The sequence below is a fragment of the Nipponia nippon genome, unplaced genomic scaffold, assembly GCF_047370975.1.
Source record: "Nipponia nippon isolate SJK-2023a ecotype South Korea unplaced genomic scaffold, ASM4737097v1 scaffold_3, whole genome shotgun sequence".
NCBI lineage: Eukaryota > Metazoa > Chordata > Aves > Pelecaniformes > Threskiornithidae > Nipponia > Nipponia nippon.
The window spans coordinates 81,819,071-81,838,794 of NW_028262347.1; the positions used below are offsets into that span (position 1 = coordinate 81,819,071).

Consider the following 19,724-nt stretch of genomic DNA (forward strand, 5'->3'; position numbering starts at 1 on the left):
ATGTATTTATCATTGAGCACAGGAGGGCAGAAAACCAGCCACTTGAAACTGGGAACGAAAATAAAGAATTCTGCATTAGCAGAAATTTTGCCTCCACAGATTTGCGTCTATCTGCTTGAAGGTAGTGTAGGAAACCATTGAGAATTTCTGAGGGAGGTCAACGTAAGTCTAGTTTTTACACGGTATCTCCAAAGGTCTTGAGAGAAAAAATAGAGTGGAAAACTATACCAGGGGATGACCGGTAGGTACCTTTGAGCCACTGGTAGCAATTTAGATGTGTTGCCTTGCCTGGGCTGCCTTCTATGACCAGCAGGTCACTAGGCAACTGCCTAGGATCCTCAAACATGGGAGGAATTAAAGCAACAGGAGACTGTCCCAGATGTGTCCTGCTGCAGAGCGGTGGGAACCGCAAAGGTGCAATAGTGATTGCCTGCCTGTGAGGCTAGAAGTGCCCCTCTCTGCAGCTCTCTGGGGAGGTGGTAGTTTGCATAAAGAAAGACTCCCGAAAACATCATCCTGTAGACCCAGTACAGTTAAAACGGACAAATTCTTCAGTTAAGCTAATTTCAGTCCACTAGCGTTAATAAAAACGTACTTATTCCTTAAAGGTCATGGTTTAATTATCAGTGCCGATAATGACTTTCATGAGCAATACAGAACAATTTCTGACACCAGGTTGCTGAGCGGGTGGATTAAAGTCTCTCCCCATGAAAGAGATTTTCCCCTACAAAAGAAGTACCCAGTACTGTGGACTACTTGCTCAGTCATGAGTAATCTCTTAAGAGCGCCTTGCCAGCCATTTGATACGTTGGTGTTTCATTTTCAGGGTGTTTAACCATCCCACCAGCTGGGAATTAATTCGATAAACAGCATCTCGATTTTATCAGTGTGAGAACTGAAAGCAGTTAAATAAGTGGCCCCTTCTTACTTGGCAGTATTTTTTCAGGAGTCATTTGGTCGCTATATTTACTGAAATGCAATTTCAGGTCTATTAGCCCTGCAGACGTAGCACAGCTCAGGAGGAGATTATTTTGAAGTCCAAATCTACAGCGAACTTTTTAATTTAGAGGTGGCCGGAGTGTAGTGGGAAATTCTCAACCAGACCTATAAACCAGTTGTCCAAGATACTCTGCTGCTGCTACTAAATATGAAGCAGACAAGGCAGAGTTTCACTTGGGTTTAATAGAAGCAGTACTAAGCAGTCTGAGACTTAATACTACTTACCTTTGGCATTACAGTAAAAATGTCCATTTCTTTAAAAAATTACTGTATGTGCTCTGAACCATTCTTAGCTACAATAACTGAAATGTAACTGCAGAACTAAAGGCTACTCATACAAAACATCCTGCAGTAATGTTTCAGAATTGGCATCTGGCCTTGTAAAATCATATTCTAAACTGACAAGGTCTTTTGAGCAACATGCAAGGAAATGCATATCTCCATGGCTGCAACCCCAAACGTATCCCTTCAGAAGTGGACTTTAATCTTGGATATGATCTCCTGAGCTTCTTTTTGTATAAAGGCACATTGCTGATCCGTACCTCGTAGGACGTAAATGGCTCCAGCATTTTCAGTGTCATTGTTCATTAGTCGTTATTTCTCTTGGTTCAAAGAGTGATGATCGGATATTATTATATAATTTGAGCCTCTTCAGGAGATGCTTTTACGCACGTGGAAGGGAAGGAAACACAGTGTTTTAGAGAGTCATCTCTTCCAGTGTAAAAGGGAAGATATTCTTGGTTTAGTATGTTTTTACTCTATCTGAATTAGATAAAATTGCAATGCTCTGAGTGATGAATTGAGTAAATGATGGAGAGATAATAGCTGTGCTATTATCCTTGGAGAGAAGATGCCAAAACTGAATGCTTTTCATTTGAAAGGGATGAGCCGCCATAAAATGTTCAATGTAAAGAAAATTGCACGGACTGGGATTTTCCTCCCAATACTTCTTTCCTCAGAGCCCCACTAACCTGGTGAGTTAAAACCACTTTTGCTGCAAAAGAGTCTGAAAACAGCATACCGCTGAAGTTAGAGGAATCCGTATATGAGATACTTGGCCATTAGCTTGCATACAACTGGAGAATCCAGACACAAATTCACCATTAGGACATGTGCTACCTCGGAGACCATTTTCTGCAGCTATAGCACAGCAGTACTTACACTTCCCTGCTTGGGCACCCCATGTAGCTGCTCAGGGGATCACAAATTGCATGTGGAACTTGGGGTCCCAAAGAGGCGGAAAGTAAGTGATATTGCAGTACCAGAAAAAGGTACTGCAAAAGGAAAGCATGGGGGAAGGCAGGGGACCAAGAGAGTAAGAGAGTCATCATATCATAGAATCATAGAATACCAGGTTGGAAGGGACCTCAAGGATCATCTGGTCCAACCTTTCTAGCACAATCTAGATGAGAATGGCCCAGCACGATGTCCAGCTGAGTCTTAAACATGTTCAGCATAGACCACTTCCCTGGGGAGATTATTGCAATGATTGACTGTTCTCACTGGAAAAATTTACCTCTCGTGTCCAATTGGAATGTCCCTGGGAGTAACTTGTACCCGTTACCCCTTGTCCTCACCATGTGACTCCTTGTAAAAAGGGAGTCTCCATCTTCTTTGTAGCTCCCCTTTAAGTACTGGTAAATGGTGATGAGATCACCTCTAAGCCTCCTTTTCTCAAGGCTGAACAAACCCAGCTCTCTCAGCCTATCCTCATACGGCAGGCTTCCCAAACCCTTGATCATCTTAGTGGCCCTTCTCTGGACCCCCTCCAGCCTGTCCACATCTTTTTTGTATAACAGGGACCAGAACTGTACACCGTATTCCAGGTGTGGCCTGACAAGCACCGAGTAGAGAGGGATAATGACTTCTTTATCTCTGCTGGTGATGCCCTTTTTGATGCAACCCAGCATCCTATTGGCCTTCTTGGCCGCAGCAGCACACTGTTCACTCATGTTGAGCTTCCTGTCCACCAGGACCCCCAGGTCCCTTTCCACAGAGCTGCTCTCCAGCCAGGTGGATCCCAGTCTGAGCTGCACTCCTGGATTATGTTTTCCCAGGTGCAAGACCTTACACTTGTCCTTGTTAAACTTCATAAGGTTCTTGTTAGCCCACAAGTTGCTCCATCACAGTTGAATTCAGTGGAGAAGATCGGTTCATGCTGCCATGGTTCCCTCAGGTTGACCGGGATGACACCGTGAAGCCATTCTTTAAACTCTTTAAGATCATAATATACCAGCAGGCTTGCCATTTTTTTACACAAATGTGAGAACGAGAAGTGTCATGAGCTGAGCACAAAGGCAGAGAACACAAAGATAAATGTTTTCTTACTCTGTTAAAAGTGCTCTGGAGCCTGTGAGTTACAGGTGTCATTTGGTGGGAGGATGGAGACAGAGACCGGTTGGGTGGGAGTCTGAGCATCCATCTGAAGACAGGGTGAAGGCTGCCCCTGTTGATTAATGGATAGAGCTGGTCTTTCAGGCTGGTGAGCCAAAGGTGGTACCCATATGTTGCTTTATGAGTCTGACTCTCCCCTTCAGGTTGCAGGCTTGAGGCATAACTGAATTAAGAGACTATGATGTTTTTAAATTAAGCAATGCACTACTAAGAGACTAATAAAGCAATTAAATGATAATTAGTCCAAAGGCACACACAACTATAAAGCTACTAATTATCATTCTTAAGTCTTATGAATCACACCCAGCTACTATTGAATTACAATTCTATTTCCCTTCCCTTCCCACTATTTAGAATTAGGATGCAAGTCTATCCCTCCTTTTTCCACTCTCACACACCAAGTTTTTCAGACAAAGATGTGATGGAGGCTCCAGCAAGTTGTCCAGTGGGGGTCCCTTTGGCATCCTTGTGGACTTGGATTCAAAGGTCAGCTTCATCACCATCTGTAGGTGTCCACACTCCTACTGACAAAAAAATCCTGTCCTCCTTTATGCTGTACCTGATTTTATATCTTATCTCCCAGTTTTCTATTTCTGGATGCATCTTTTCAGCAGCCTTGCACCTCTCCTTCTCCATCCAAACTCCTTTCAAATAAACAGTCTGTTCCCAGTTACTTTTTTCCTAGTTGGTCCCATTTCTGCTGCATCCATACCCAAGTTCGGTGGTTTTTTTTCAGTGCTGTTACTTAGGCAATCTTGACTTTGTATTGTGTTACTTATATGGTTGCCTCGGTACAGGTGACTTTGCAAGACTTAGCACCCCAAAACTCTGCTACCAGTATCCAGTTCATACTGTCATCATATACACTCACTAAGTTACCATATACACTCACTAAGACAAATCATTTTATTTTCGCCTTAACTCTTCCACCTAGTTCCAATTAAGCACAAGCAGTTTCTTATCTTGTGCATAGTCTGCATACCACAGCACCAGAGGAACGTATTTTTCACACTCTGGTTTTGTGCTCATGTAGCCTTGTTGTACTTGAACTGTTTTAATCTCTTTCCTCATTCCCAGTAGAGGCTTTACTTAGTTATGAGGCTTGGTGCTCCATCAGGACCTCCTGCTTACAACTTATCGCTCTGTAGTAATATCTACAGAAAGCTGTATGCCCTGAGAATGCTAACTTTACAGGCCATGTAGTTTGGGGCAGATCTTTAAAAATACACATGATGTGTTGTTTTTTTCCCCAGAGAATCTGGGGAATTGATGGGCTGCCTCTACCGAGTATGGCAGAACAGGTGGAGACTTAACGTAGAGATGAGTTTTACTTCCCTCAGTTAGATACATAGCCAGGATGTACAGCCTCATGCAAGTAGTATTTGCAGAACATTGTGTTTTTCTTATTTGTGAAACCACTATGTGGGATGAGAGGTCCATTTCAGTACAGGTAGTTGTTTGTGGTATGTTCTGATTGTTTCTTCTTCTCTCCTTCAGCCAGGGTTTTTCACTGGTAGATTAAAGCATTAAAGTAATTTATAACTTCGTAGGACTAGGGCCAAGGTCACAGGCTCATTAATGGTAATCCCTACTCAGGCAGACGGGGAGACTTTTGTGTACAAACAACTTTTTGTTTTTCAACCTAGTTGAAAACGTTGCTCATTCTGGTGGCATATGGGCAAGTGATTTGTTACACCTGAAGCATAATTAGCCCCAGTGCTCATTTTTCTGCCTTGTACGAACTGGGTAGCATAAAATTAATTGGTGAAATCTAGATCTAGAAGCCAAGGGCAGGGCATGAAATGAAAACATGAATGCCATTTCAGCTTACATGAATTCTCCTCTTTGGTCTCCACTGGAAGGAGTATGAGCTGAAAATATATTTGCAGAAAGAAGTAACTTTTCTATTAATAGATGTACAGTATTTGGGATATTTTGTGAGTGAGATGAAGACTGCAAGTCAGCGTGAAAGATGTCTTGAGTCACAGATCCTCTGATCAGAAAGTTGTAACATTATGGCTTTACCTGGAATAATTAATAGGAGTGCCAGAGATGGTAAGTCGGGGTTGTAATGGCTCATTACGCTTCAACAGTCTCTGAGAGATGCCAGAGTGAGCTAAAACCTGAGCCTGGCTGAAGGACATTTACGGCTTTCCTGATCCTCTTTAAAATGCATGCGTGTTTCCTTCCATACTAAAATATCTGGATTTCTCTACCATTAAAAAAAAAAAAAAGAAAAAGAAAAAGGAAGAAAAAAAGAAAGAGAAACTCCTACCTGACTGCAAACAAAATTCATTCTTATCTTTTACCGCCTTATAGAGGAAGAGTCTTGCAGGGTGCGTGACAAATCATCTGGCTTGTCTCTTACCATCAGCCCTGTCAGAGCATTCTAGTCAGGTACAACCGCAGCGGCAGGGTAGGGAGAAAATTTTCACATGGTGTAACTGAGCCATCTGTGGCAATGCTCTGATCTTTGTACCGGGAAGTGAGCGACATCTGCTCCTGGTAGAAGTGTTACTATCACAAGCTGACATTAAATGGCCCTCCTAACAACAGGTATCTTCATTCTGAAACAAGAGTACACGTCCTGCTTGTTGAGACCCAAGCTAGTGGAAAAGGGAGTACACATGCTGAAAGGCTGGTATGGACTTCATGGGCCAAATTTGCCTTTTCCTTACATCAGGATAATTTGACACAGTTCAGTGGGACTGCTTATATTTTTTTTTATACCCATGCCAGGAAGAGGTGAATTTTAAAAATATTTATTATGGGCAGAACCAATTGATCCAAGCACTGTCAAAAGAGGTCTTGAATACAGAAAGCGGTCCATATTTTGTATAACATGTAAGGAGGTTGGATTCAGAGAGAAGGTCTGAGCTGTGAATCCAGATGTCAGGCTCGCATGTGGGCTTCTGCAACCATTTCTGGAGGGTTTCCACGGATTCTTCTGAGAACTGGCCATAATCAGAGGCATTAGTTACAGCTGGTGTCCGGTAAGAGTGGTACTTGCAGAGCTACACTGCATTGTAAGTAGCTGGACACTATTTGGGCAGATGGTTCTGTCTTCTTAAAGTTTTAAATTCCCTAAGCTGTAGGCTCCTTGGATGGAAATCAAGGATTACTTGTAACTCTCTACTTCCTTGCTGGCTTGGAATAGTGACACTACAGAAAATCGGTTTATAATGGTAAAGTCATCCTTTTTTAGATGTTTTCTTAGAATCTCAACTGTTTTCTTCTTCACTGAACTTGCTCTCTTTTTCACAAATGCTTTCACTTCTTGTAGTGTCCCTGCTCTTCCTATTAGTGTCATAAATTGTATTACCTTCTGTTCATCTCCCAGTAATTTTCCAGTCTGTTTACTTACTGTGTGTGCTGCATGTAGCCTTACTATGAGAATATGATTATAGTTAAGTGACAGCAGGCAAAGGAAGCAGATATTTGACAGGCTGAGGTACCTGGGTGTAGTGCTTTTCTTTTAAGCACCAAACAAAAAATTACATTGTCATGATGAACATAACAAAAATGTATGTGGAATGGCATAAGAAGGCTGAAATATTTGTATTGGACATGAATACAAAAGAAAAATGATTAAATGAGAAATGGTCCTAGGTAAATGCAAAACTTCCATGTCTAAATGGTTGTACTGTTTGACAACATCCATAAATTGAATGTTCTTGGGACGAATTTCAGGCACTGAGACCAGCTGCCATGACTTTCTTACCTTCCAAAACATCATGGCCACATCTGGGATATCTGTTGGGAAAAGCCCTGTCCCATGCTAACTCCTCACTTGTGACCAGGGACTTGTTCATCTTTCTGGTAGTTGTTTCAGGCCAAAATTGTGCTAAGACCCTTCTAACAGTGGAACAATATAGATGATTGAGTTTCTGTGCCCAGGGCATAACCGGGCACAATTTAATTTCCAGGTATAGATGTTTCCACAGAATTCATTGGCTCTCTTGGATGGTGGAAGGTCAGCACAAGGCTCTTACCATTGGCTGACTGCCTGCTCCTCACATCCCAGAATCTTCTAGCGTGGTTCATGCTAGAAGAGTGACTTACTCTTCTACTGTACTCATTTCCCAGATGTCCAGTTCTCTACACTTGAGTGCTATCTCACTACAATGTTTAAAAAAATCTTTTTTTTTCTATTTGAGTAGCTTTAAATATTTGATGCATTTGTCTTGATTTGTTGAACTTCTGTTGCATGTGATTTTTGGGGGGATTTTTATCTCCCTTACACTTTTAATCAAGGTGAATTTTGGTGCCCACATTACCTGTGATCCTCTTCATGATGGCATTCTCTCCTTTATGCCTCAGGAAGAGGTCAGGGATCTTAAATAAGTGAGTATGGAAGTGCAGGACATCCACCCTAGGTTGCCACAACTGCTGCAGTTATTCCTTTGGAAGAGCTCTTTTGTGGGGCCCAAGTTCAGAGCGGAGTATCTCAAGACTTTCCCAGATGTACTTACAGGAGTTGTAGGGCCCAGATGCATCCACGGAGTTGTCCTTGAAACAAAATTTTGAATTGCGTACCAGCTCTGTGTATTATACAGGTTATGTGCTGGTTGCCTCAGCTGTATCTGTGTGACAGCTAATGTGCCTGGTTATCTTCTTTGGAAACAGCATTGTAGCAGAAGGAGAAGTACCCTCAGGGTCTGGCTGAGATAAGGTTGCCTGAATGTCTCTAGTCGTGGGGATCCCTCAGTGACTTTTTGGCAGAGCTTTTTTTTCACTAAAAAGTGACATTGAGTTACTGTGCGGTCTAACATGCAGAGGCACCACCAGGCAGACCCTAAGACTTCTGTGGGGCTCAACCAGTTCCAGTCATCAGAGGATATGATCGTTTGTATAAACAAGGACTACTACACAGAGGTGATGCTGATGGTGTTGTGCTGGGTCAGCTGTTGTGCAGCTGGCCGAGGATGCCATCCTGCTGTATTTCATCTGTGATGGCCACCTCATTTTTCACATCATTCCGTCCTGTGAAGCTTCTCAACTGAGAGTGACTCTTCTGCAGCCAGGACTGCATCTCACTCATTTGCAGGGCTGCACTGTGTCTTCTTTCCTTCTGTGTGATCTAATGAGCCAGGCATACCTGGTCAGCCAGATGTGTAGTTGCGGGTAGCTCTGTCTGGACTGTCTCTCCCTACTAAGGCTCCATGTGAAAGGGGGTCGTATCTGAAAGCACTCTTTGCAGCTGCTATCTACATGTGGTCCCCTCACTTCCCCACAGTCTCACTCCACACCATCATCTGCATGACCATACACATGAAACTTATATTTTCAGATGGGAGGAACCTCAGAGTTCTGCACCTGTGATATATAACATGTTTTAATGTAATTATAAGTGTGAATGCATTAGAGATCACACTGTCTAGTTGCTCTGCCAATCCCCATAGACTCCTAAAAATCAACCTGATTTTTGTTAGGAACTTTCAAATGGGAAAGTAATTTTTGGTCATTTCTTTAAATGTCTCCAAGAAGTAGGCATCTATGTTTGACCCAGCCTTTACTCCTGGTTAGCCTTGGGGACTCAGCAAACACTCCTGAAGTTCCCTGGTGCTCAAGCAAATCTGGCAGTGAAACTTCAAAGATCTCTAATTAAGGCAATGGGTATGCAAAAGCAGATTCAGATCCTATGTCTGGATAACTCCGTACTTATTAACATTTCCAAGTACATACAGTGATTCTTTAAGAAATCGGTAGTGAATTCTGCATGGCAGGAATTGAGGAAGGGAAGATGGACGGGACTCTGGTCATAGCCTAGTGCTCCTGCCATCGTTTGGCAACTGACTCCCCTTGCACCTATGCCCACATTGGGACATAGCTATGGAGGAGGGATGAGAATGAAAACCATTCTGGAAAATGCAGGGGAAGAAACATGTTAAATGGTTCCTGTAGGAAAAGCTCCAAGTGTTACCATCCTCCTTCCCTGCACTTAAATTTTTCCCCTGTTTTAAATGTCAAGCATACCATCAAATGCTGGTAGTGCTCTCTATCTAAGTACCACACAGTGGCACAAGAAACATCTGTGATGAATGTAGGAAAGCTCCATATTCTGTCTGTGACTTGTCCACCCACCTATGAGATGGTACTAGAGACCACAGAAAGCTTTTCCATGTCTGTCAAGTGCCTAATGCTCCTGTCTACAACGCCTGTCTCTGAAAGAGCTTCTTTACTCTTGCAGATTAACTGACTCGTAACCCAAGTGTTCTTGCTAGAAAACAGCTGGCTTTGTCAGCAGCCAATTTTCAAGGAAATTGGCTGTTTAAAACCACATCCTAAGTAGCTGGCTATACATATTAGCCTTAGCTGACCTATATTGAAATTTACTGTCTGTCATCTCTTTGTTTCTGTAGTCTTTTATCTTTAAATAATCAGCTGCTTTGTTTAGTAGATGTTGGTCATGGGTACTGTATTTCCACTACATTAGCTCTACTCAGGGGAGAGTAATAGCTCTAGATTGAAGCATAAGCCATTTGTTTTCCCATAATGAGGAACACTCTGCTGTATGCTTTCTAACTGATTAAATGAATTATGTTTTGTTTGCCTTGAGAAGAACCATACTTAAAAGCAACTTTCTAAAGAGGAAATGAGGCAGAGAGCGAAGAAGGGGGAAAAAAAGGTTCTATCCTGATGAATGCTTCCCGAGCTGCATTTTCACACATTTCTTGACTGAGGAATCCTGATGCTTATTGCTGGAAATGTACCAGGCTAAAAATTAATTGCAGGCTAATTACTTTATGTCAAGAAGCTGCCCAATTATTTCTCAAATTTGCTACAATGGCAATTCTAAAAGTAGTTATGTACCTTCCTTTAGGGCTGTATTGGAGGATTTTATCAGTGGCAAACACAACTGGGATAACACCTTTCATCAGAATAAAACTGCAGAGATCAGGTGTTTTTAAAGAGTTATTTTCATTACTTTGGTACCTGCAGTAATTCAGATTTGTGGTGGTCACTGATGTCCATTTATGATACTGCCATTGAAATCACAGAGGATTATATGCACCAGGGTGTTACTCTGTGTATCTATATATAGGCTGTTCCCTAGCATTTATACAGCAGCACTCTGTTCAGAAGAGAGACTTTTTAAAATTATTCCACAAACTCAGTGGGACACCTTGTTCTTTAAAGGAATTGTTGCCACAATGTTTTACCCCTTGGCTTATGTCTTGCTTAGAATAAATCATATTTCCTTTACAGAAGCAATTCATGCTTATGTTCTCCTGAATTATGCTAATCAATCCCTTCCATTTCTTTATCTGAAAGGACGGAAGCTTTTTGCCTTTTTTTTTTTTAATTGAACTCTCTCAACCTTAATCTTCTCAGTAGTTCCTCATATATGAGATTCATTTTGTGGGAATTCTCTGATTTTTCTCCATTTTAAATGTTCTCATACAGTAATGCCTTGAAATCTGCATACTATAATGTAAGTTACCATCTTTTGCTAATCCTCCTAGAGAAGCCTAATATCCCAGCGTGTATTAAACACACCTGGCCCTACTGTGCACCAGAGAAGACCATTTTTTATTGGTCTTACCAAAAAAAAAAAAAAAAAAGCTGGCAACATCTGGTTAAAATTGCGTGATTTGGATTGATCATTGGTTTTGTACCACAGGAGGAAAAAAGGTTACCTTTCTAGGTCAAACGTAAAAACTTGGTGCTTTCTGGGTCAGTCACCAAAGTGTTCGGCCCTGATGTAGCAGAGGGAGAGCTGTGAGTGCGATCACTGAAGAGGCAGTCTGTTGCAGAAAGGAGCCACAGCGAGTTACAGACTCCACTGGTATCGTGATGAAGAGCAGTAGCCCACCTTCACCATGGCTTGCATTGGTGGGACATGTTTATTCAGCACTTCAGAAGATGAATCCTTCACATTAGGGGAGAGCACAAGAAATAGATAATGTTACCAAGCGAACAGAAGAACTCTTTCCTCTCCTACTTGTGTTTCTCAGTGAAGTGCCATCCTGCATGCTGCCTGCTACAGTAAGCTGTTTTTTTAGGGGTGAGGACTGATACGTCTAAAAAAGGAAGGACTACCCAGGCTTCTTTGAAAGGCAGTTATAAGACCAAACACATGCAAGTTCCTTTTTAAAGTAGACCATGGCTTAGGCACTCTACTTTTCATTATTTTTTATTTGCTTCACTTAAAATGTCTCCTGAGGAAGAAGCAAAGCCTTTGGCATTTTACATTGTTCAGTGTTTCCTTTATTTTTCAGCTGCACTGTTCCATAGATGTGCAATTTGCCCTTTCTTTGAGGTTTTTGTATCTTTGTGGTATGGAAAAATTTCTGATTGAAAGATTGATGGGCAGAAATCTCTCTGAACAATTACATGCTTTAAGGCAAGAGCAGAGAACAGTGAGTTACAGATGTCCTTCGGGAAGGGAGATCAAAGCTTAAGTAGGCAGGAATAAGGAAAGAGATGCCCATCAAACACACTCAAATATAACACTGGGAGAAATTCTAGATGTCCTGTTTTCATAATAAGTGCTTGACAATGTAAATTGAAATCACAGAGATTAGATTATTATAATAAATGGGAATCGCCTGATTATAACATAAGAAAAATTCAGCAAATTTCAGAGTGAAATTCTCACCTCTGTTGAGGGACAGCACAGCCTATGGAGAACTTGCATCGTATTTTGAGGATTAAAATGAGAATAGCAGCTATTAGGTTCATTTACTCTTTTTTGGTCAAGGCAGCAGTGTTGCCCCTGGAATGCATTAGGATGCTCAAAAAGACTCTGAAAGTAGGATACTGATTTCCCTCAGTTTAGTTAATATTAGACAACTTGAAATCAAACATCTTTCCTTTCTCTTCACTATAATTCTGTGGCAATTCATGTATCGCGTCTGGAGTATTGCTGACTTGGCCAGTGTTTTCATGCAGTTCCAACCGTACAGCACGCCAGCCCACTTCTATCCATTGAATATATTTTGTATTGGCAAATGGCTTCTAAAAAGAAAAGATGGAACAATCCTTAGGCCACAGGCAGTTATTGGGGATTTATTATATATGCTCTGGGTGAGTTAATCAGAATTTAGAGATGCAATTATTGTCTACCTGCAGACTAAGGATCATCTTTATGTTAAGCACTCCTTGAGCTCTAGGAAACAGTATAGAATAAGCTGCATTTGTTTTGTCTTTAAATCTTCTTACACTTTCCTGTAAGGCACTGACAAGTCTGAAATCATCAGATGCCATAAAAGAGGCAGCAGACTTTGATTAAACAGCTGCTCCTGTTATCTGATTTAATGGTGACGATGAACTGAATGTTCTTGTGATCCAGAAGGTTTCCTAAGCAGTATGCTGATTTGTGAGCTTGCATTTAGAAATTGCCTTCATCCTTCAGAGAAATGCAGTGAATCATTGGAGGGGGTGAAAAACTACAGCTGTTGAGTGGCATGTGGTAGTCGGCAATACCTAGCAGTAGGCATAGAAATACTGAAAGGAATATTATCTGCGGTGGGAATGTCAGGAGGAGATGGCATGTAGGCAGAATATAACTGTCCAAATTCGAGCAAGGCTGGCACTGCGGAAATACTACTCTTCTTTTTATATACCATGACTGAAATGGAGAAAGGGCTGATTCATTCTTTCTCTGCCTTTGCATTGTTTATGCCAAAGTTAAACAAGTACAAAATAACTCACTGGGTGGAGTTTTACACTCTCTTTGCAATAGAACAAACAAATGCAGATTTGTTCCTAGAACTTGTTAAGAGATAGCTTTGGTCTTACATGGGTTCTCTGAGAAATCTTTCCATTTTGTGTCTCATCAGGATTTGGTCGTGTGCAGTCTCTCATGAGATGATGCATATTTGGACAGCCACTCTAGCATCCTCTTGTTAGAAGGCAAGCTTTTTACAGACATTAATGCTGCTAGTATACTCCCAGTTCTGAACATAAGTCATTGGGAATAGAGTTCCTACAGTCCAGCTGGCTCTCACCAACATCTTTGTCCATGATTAGCTTTCTCTGCCTAGAAATGTATTGTCTGGCCTAGAGTACATTGCTGAAATACGCATGTAGTTGGGTGCAACTGAGAGAAATTAAATGACATTTTCATGTCCTAACTTTTGTTAACTTGCTCAAATTTCAGATTTATGAAGGAAGGATGTGCAGCTGTGTGTTAAAGAAAAATACATGAAGTCAAGTACACAGTGTGCTGCATAGTGGGGAAGGCTGATGATTTTCTAATCACTTCTTTATCCCTAAGAACATCAAGGTTTATCTAGATTTGATTGTCAGATAAACAGAAAGATGGTAATCCCTTAGTCAAACAAGAAACTGTTGCTATTAGTACCAATTTGATCTTTCATACATCTTTTTTTTTTTTTAGTATGTTTAATTTATGTCACACAATTCATGCTCTTACATAAGTCAAAGACAGAACAACCTCTAGGAAAACAAGAGACCATGACAGTAAGGAGCTTTACAAACTTTGTGTTACTGTTGAGTAAGCTACAGAGTAGAGGAAACAACCAAAAACCACAAAGCTACTGAGAAGCCAGCTGGCCCATCCTCCTCCCCCAAGGCGGGATCAGCTATTCCCTGCCTCTCCTAGCACTGCTTATCTAGACAGTTCTTAAATGCATCCAAAGGCTGTGGCACACAGCTTCCACCGGCAATCTGTCCCAGTACTTCGTCATTCCTGTCAGTAGGCTAGTTACCTTTGAAGTGTGGTTATCCTTTGAAATCTAGATGATACCTCTTCAGATCCCACAGCCTCTCTATTCTATTTATTCTTTCTACCCTTCTTGTTGTCACTCTGCCCCCAAAAGGGAGGAGCTTGTTGGACTTCACTGTGACTGTTATTTCAGTTGAAGTTGCTCAAATCCAATAACGCTGGCCAGCAATACAAAACCTTTAGAACAGACACTTCGAAAACTCAAGATGATTTTTTCAAATCTTACTCCAGCAAACTCACATAGCATTTTGAAATTCAGACTTCATCTTCTTTGCCTGTGAGATTTACCCAATGAAAGGTCTCCAGGTGTAGCCTACAGTAGCTGTCTGCTTTCATGGCGCAAGCAGAACTACACCCAGACCTGCTGTACTGTTATCAGTGACTCTGAGCTACCCACAGAGTAACAATGGGAACTGAGGAACGGCTGTTTCTACACAGACACTTTTCAGGTGATGACAGTATTGATTTCCTTTTCCTTTCAGAAGGATTATGCACAGTTGTCTTGCTGTTCAGGGTACCTGCTGTCTTGGATCTTAGGCAAAGCAGGGTGCCAAATGCTGGTTTTGGACAAGCCATCAGACAGAATGTATATGGAAATGTAGGGATTTTTTTAGTGGACAGATGCACAGTCTTGTCATTCTGCAGAAGGCTGGGCAGAAAACCTGTATTGGAAAGAGCTATGGATCATAGACGTAGGAAAAAAAGGGCTGAAAGACAGCTTGAGAGGCCAACTAGCTGCACACTTGCCCAGTCATGCAAAATTGCTGGTGGCAGTCAGCAGCCTTAGCAGTATGGGTTATTGAGGTTCGCGATCTTTCCATCCCAAAGGCAGCTCCCTGCAGGACTCATCTGACATGAACAAAGAGTGACAGTCGGCAAGGAGCAGCAAAGGAAGAGGAGGAGCCAGAATGTGCCCTGCTCCCCTCCTCAAGTCCTTTGTAGAACCATCAAGAAAACTGCTTGAGTCTAATGCTTCACAGGCTTTCCCACTCCATACCCTGCCCTCCTCCTTTTCAGCTCCTGTTATGGTCCTACAGGCAGGCTTTGAGGTCAAATAGCAAGTGGTTGCAGGAGATGTGGAGATACAAGAATTTCAGTGGCTGTCCCAGGAAATGAGTGGTGCAGAGAAGATTCATTCATCTCTTCAGGGAGATGCCTTACCTCCTATATTTTTGTTCTGTTTCCCCTGTGAGATTTTCCCATGGGAGGGAACAAGTGAATTAACTATTTTATCACCTCCCTCTGAAAGAACCAGGCATTCTCTTTTGTGCCAGTTTCATTGATTGATGTAATCAAACTGGCTACTAATCAAAGTGATCTCAGTAGCCTAATTCTGTACCTGATCTCTCTCTGTTTGTGCTTCAAGGTCTTTGACAGGGTCCGAGAAGATTGCCCTAATTTCCACGAGAAGATTAAGCCTATTAATGCTGAACTCACTCAGCCCAAGCTGGCCATCAGTGCTGAAGATGAGGAGGAGCTTCTGACCCGGGTCAATATTGTCTTCCACTGTGCAGCAACAGTTCGCTTTGATGAACCCCTGAAGTACGTCCTGCTTTCTGTATTTGCTAAGCATGATTCAGAATGCACGATAGCCCATAGCACACCATTCAGTGCATCTCTTGTATAGCTGTGGTAATAATTCTCCATTCACGTTTTCATGCTACATGTGGTTCTGTGCTGAATGTGCAATGTAAATGCTTTGAAAATGTCATGTGCATATGTGCATCAAAAGTGAAGTATCTTGGCAGATTTCCATGGGAACAGAAGGAAGTACTGCAAGCTTGGGTTGTGATATAGTAAGGGAGTGAAGTGTGACCTAAAATTGGGATAGGGAAAAGCGCGTTTTAGGTCAAGAGGGAGATGTTTTGGCAGAACTAGCTGGAGACAGCTTGAAGTGAAACTATGTTGTGTCTGTCTCTAAAGCTGGTGTTAATGGCCTTTCTTTGTCAGTGAGTAACTGAAGAGGGAAATGAGATGCTGTTGAAGGAAATAGCCTATCACAAGCTTTAAAATACCCAAGACTCGGTGTAATTAACTGTTTAAAATAAATGCTTAATTTCTGAAGGAGCTCCCTTGGGAGTGCCTGTCCAGGCAGGCTTTCCATTAAGAAAGAACAGCAGAAATAAGCCACTAAACCAAGACTGGATGTGTAAGTGCTTCTCTGCAAATTGTAAAGGTCAACAAACCGAGGTGGATGATCTGGATTGCCAGATCTTCACAGTTCTTTGCGAAACACTAAATCTGTGAGAGTAGAAAACGCAATTTTTAATGTTGGTCTTCATTTGCTCGTATGTAGGCTAAATAGATATCCACTGTGTCCACCACAAATAATTGCTTTTTGCAACAACTGATTAGAGAACCCACCAGAAAGGAAGCAGCTCTTGATTTAATCTTGAGCCATATGTAGAACCTGGCTCAAGATATAAGTAGCAAAGCACTGCACTGCATTAATAGCCCTAAATGTTCTTAAATCAATACCCAAATGAACATGCTATAAAAATACATCGCAGTGGCATGACACATCAAAGGGAAACTATGTTTTTAATGAGGAGGATAGCTAGAAAGAAGTTAAAAGAAAAAGTTAAAATGGTCATCTGCTTGCAGGCAGTGTAGAAACCATTTAAAGGCTGATTGCATGTGATCTGTTAAAATCTCTCTAACAGAACAAGGAAAATCCAGCATGATTAAACGGCAAAATACGAGAAGTTGTTAAAATCAAATTAATCCTAAAGTTCTAGCAAGTTAAATGTGAAAGCACAATATTGCTGCTCAAGTAAGAATTTTGAGCAGCAGCTTGCTAATGACACAAAAAAGTAAAAACATTTTTTAAACACAGCAGAAGTCCAAATCCTACCACAGAATATGTAGAGACGATAGGTAAGGGAGATGCAAAAGCACTGCTGTCAAGATACTAGAAAAGCAGCAAAGGAGAAACTAAATGACTTACTGGCATCAACAAGCAGTACATTTAGGGAATTCTCCAGATGGAACTCTTGAGGGCAGAAATCTGAGAAACTGTGTTATATTGAAATACTAGTAGATGCAATTTTAATATAAATAGAAAAAATAAAGAATATCAAATCACCACGATTAGATGATATTCCCCTAGAAGGCTAAAGGAACTCTGAACGTCTCAGCAGAAATCCGTGCTGGGCCCGTATTCCGAGCACAATTCTGTTCACCCGCTCTCAGAATGTGTACAATCGAATAGAAATGTACACAGAAGAGTAACTTTCATATGAAGGGTGGCTAAAGTAGACGTATTCATCCTGCTAGAAGGGCAGGAGGAAATAGAAATCTATAGAAAATGCTATTCTTTAATAGCAGCATGCTAAAAAAAAATAAGTATCTCTGGCTTTAGATATTGTGATCCAAACATTAATCATACTCTTAGGTTCTGTCTTCATTTATTTGGACTATTTACAATTTCTTTTCAATGGCAGCGTAATTAATTTCTTTAGTGTACGCTGTACTTAATAGCATTATTCATAATCATGCACATGTTGTTGAAAGCTTTGACTCCTGGGCTGAACAGATTGCATATTCCTTAGCCTTTTCCCTTCTGTGCAGGCAAGTGTCTTTCTTCCAGTACAGAGCATGTAACAAAGTTGAACGTCTGTTCACTGAGATCCATTGCAGATAGTCTCTAGGACAACTTCTAGCTATGCTGGCTGCTTCAAGGTCAACCTTGTTAACCAGGACTCTTTTTCTGTTATGCTTATCAGTTCTCTTCTCCATTCCTTGAGAATTTAAGCTGTTATCTGTAATTGTGTCTTCTTTCAGTATGAATCCGTTTTTCTGGGCCCAAGGACCCATTGCTTCTTACTGAAACCATGTGTTCATCTGGTTTAGCAATGGTCCCTTAAGGAGAAAGTCGAATGGGTACCATAGGAACCATAATGCCTCAGTGGTCATGTGTGTTGGAAATATTTGTTCCAGGAAGGGGTGGCAAATATGTCAGATGTAGAGTTGTTAGTGAAATGTTGCCTCTGATCCTTTGAATTGAGTAAAAATATTTAAAAATATTTGAGAGAGATTCTGTGGCCAAAACAGCGAATCCAATGGCGTTGCTTTGAAAGCTGATTTAGCCCTTGCATTTCATTGAAGCCTTCCGCTCTGCTGTGACCCTTTCTCTTCCCTTACTTGCCTTTTCATTATTTGGGGTTTGGATAATGCTCAGCTTTGATATATTCTTTCCAGTGAAATGCATTTTATTCTTTCCCCTGCCCTCTTTAGACATGCCCTGCAACTGAATGCAATGGGCACGCAGCGGCTCCTAGAGCTGGCCCGACAGATGCAGAACCTCGAGGCCTTCATCCACATCTCCACCGCCTATGCAAACTGTGTCCGGAAATGCATAGACGAAGTCATCTACCCGCCCCCAGCTGAACCCAAGAAGCTCTTCGATTTAGTAGAGTAAGTAGGAACTGCATTGCCTCTTCCAACGTTGGTTTTGCTTCCTTCTGCAGAAGACCTCTGAATTGTTTGTATAACCTGTCCTGTGGGATTTCTGGTCATAGTTGCTGTTATTGCTGTATGGCCTTGTCTATATGCACCATGCCAGCAAGAAATGCTGGCCATGATAACAGCGAGACCAAGGAAAGAGGGAGCTTTCATTCTAGGTGGTTTTGAGGGGTACTTTCCAGAGAATGCCATTCAGTAGGTCTGTCCTTTCTGGATTTTCTCTTGAAACTAGCTTTACTGAGGTTTTTTGAAAAGAGAAGAAATAGAGACTCTGTTTTGGAGTCTTTTTGTCTGAAGAGCTGATGAAGCCACACTTTATAAATATTTGGTTGAGCCTAACAATACTTCTCCAAATACAAAAGTATTAGAAAATAGCATTAACCTCACTTAATAACCCTGTGATTTCAGCTACCTCTATTTTTTTCCATGTACCGTTTCAAAAAAGACTGTGTGATTTCATGAGCATTCAGCATTGAATAAGTTATGCACAAGTACATTTGCTATCAGGAATGGAGCTGTGATGCTTCTTTCTGTAAGATTCAGCTCTGTTGCTACCTCAGTAAGAACTGAAATTTTTCATATACCTTATATTCGTTTCTTTATCTCTTCAGCTTCCCAATGTTGTTTCCACTTATTTCAACAATCCTGTGGTATTAAACTGGGGTTATATGGGGATGAGTCAGAAACAGGCTTTTTTAGAAAGAGTTCAATGTGAGAATCCAGGACTTCAAGGGAAAAACAAGAAGTCTTGTTTAACTGAATTTACCAAAATGAAGAATAATTAGAAAGAATAATAAAATCTGCTGATAAAGGCCCCAGGACACCTTCCCCTTAGAAGAATTTTTCCACAGCTGTAACTTTGTTTTCATTTGTTTTCTATTGCTATTCCACTTGTGTGATACAAGCAACTGACCTGTGAACTAGTAACCCAAAGAGCTGGTATAATATCTTTCTTCTCCTTGATTTAGGGTAATAAGAGATGAGATGAATTTATGTCCAGCAGGAGAACCACTGAGGTTTTATATCAAAAAATTGTTTGCCAAAAAAAAATTTTGGCTAAGCACTACTCCAGAAAATTTAGTACAAATCAGTGTTTTCTTATTTTAGTTTTTCCAGTAGCCCATATTCTTGGATGTGTTTACTTCCAGCTAGTAGTCATCTATCATTTATCATT

The 19,724-nt window shown here is 41.2% G+C and overlaps 1 protein-coding gene across 4 annotated transcripts in view; it reads left to right on the forward strand.

Moving 5' to 3' along the window:
- Nucleotides 1-19,724, forward strand: part of FAR2 (fatty acyl-CoA reductase 2) — a 156,021-nt gene that overhangs the window by 100,995 nt on the left and 35,302 nt on the right. For all 4 annotated transcript variants that reach the window (XM_087766300.1, XM_087766301.1, XM_087766302.1 and 1 more), the window contains exons 3-4: nucleotides 15,453-15,628; nucleotides 18,323-18,502. In XM_087766300.1, coding sequence (XP_087622426.1) covers nucleotides 15,453-15,628; nucleotides 18,323-18,502 — 356 coding nt within the window. The remainder of the gene's footprint in view (nucleotides 1-15,452; nucleotides 15,629-18,322; nucleotides 18,503-19,724) is intronic.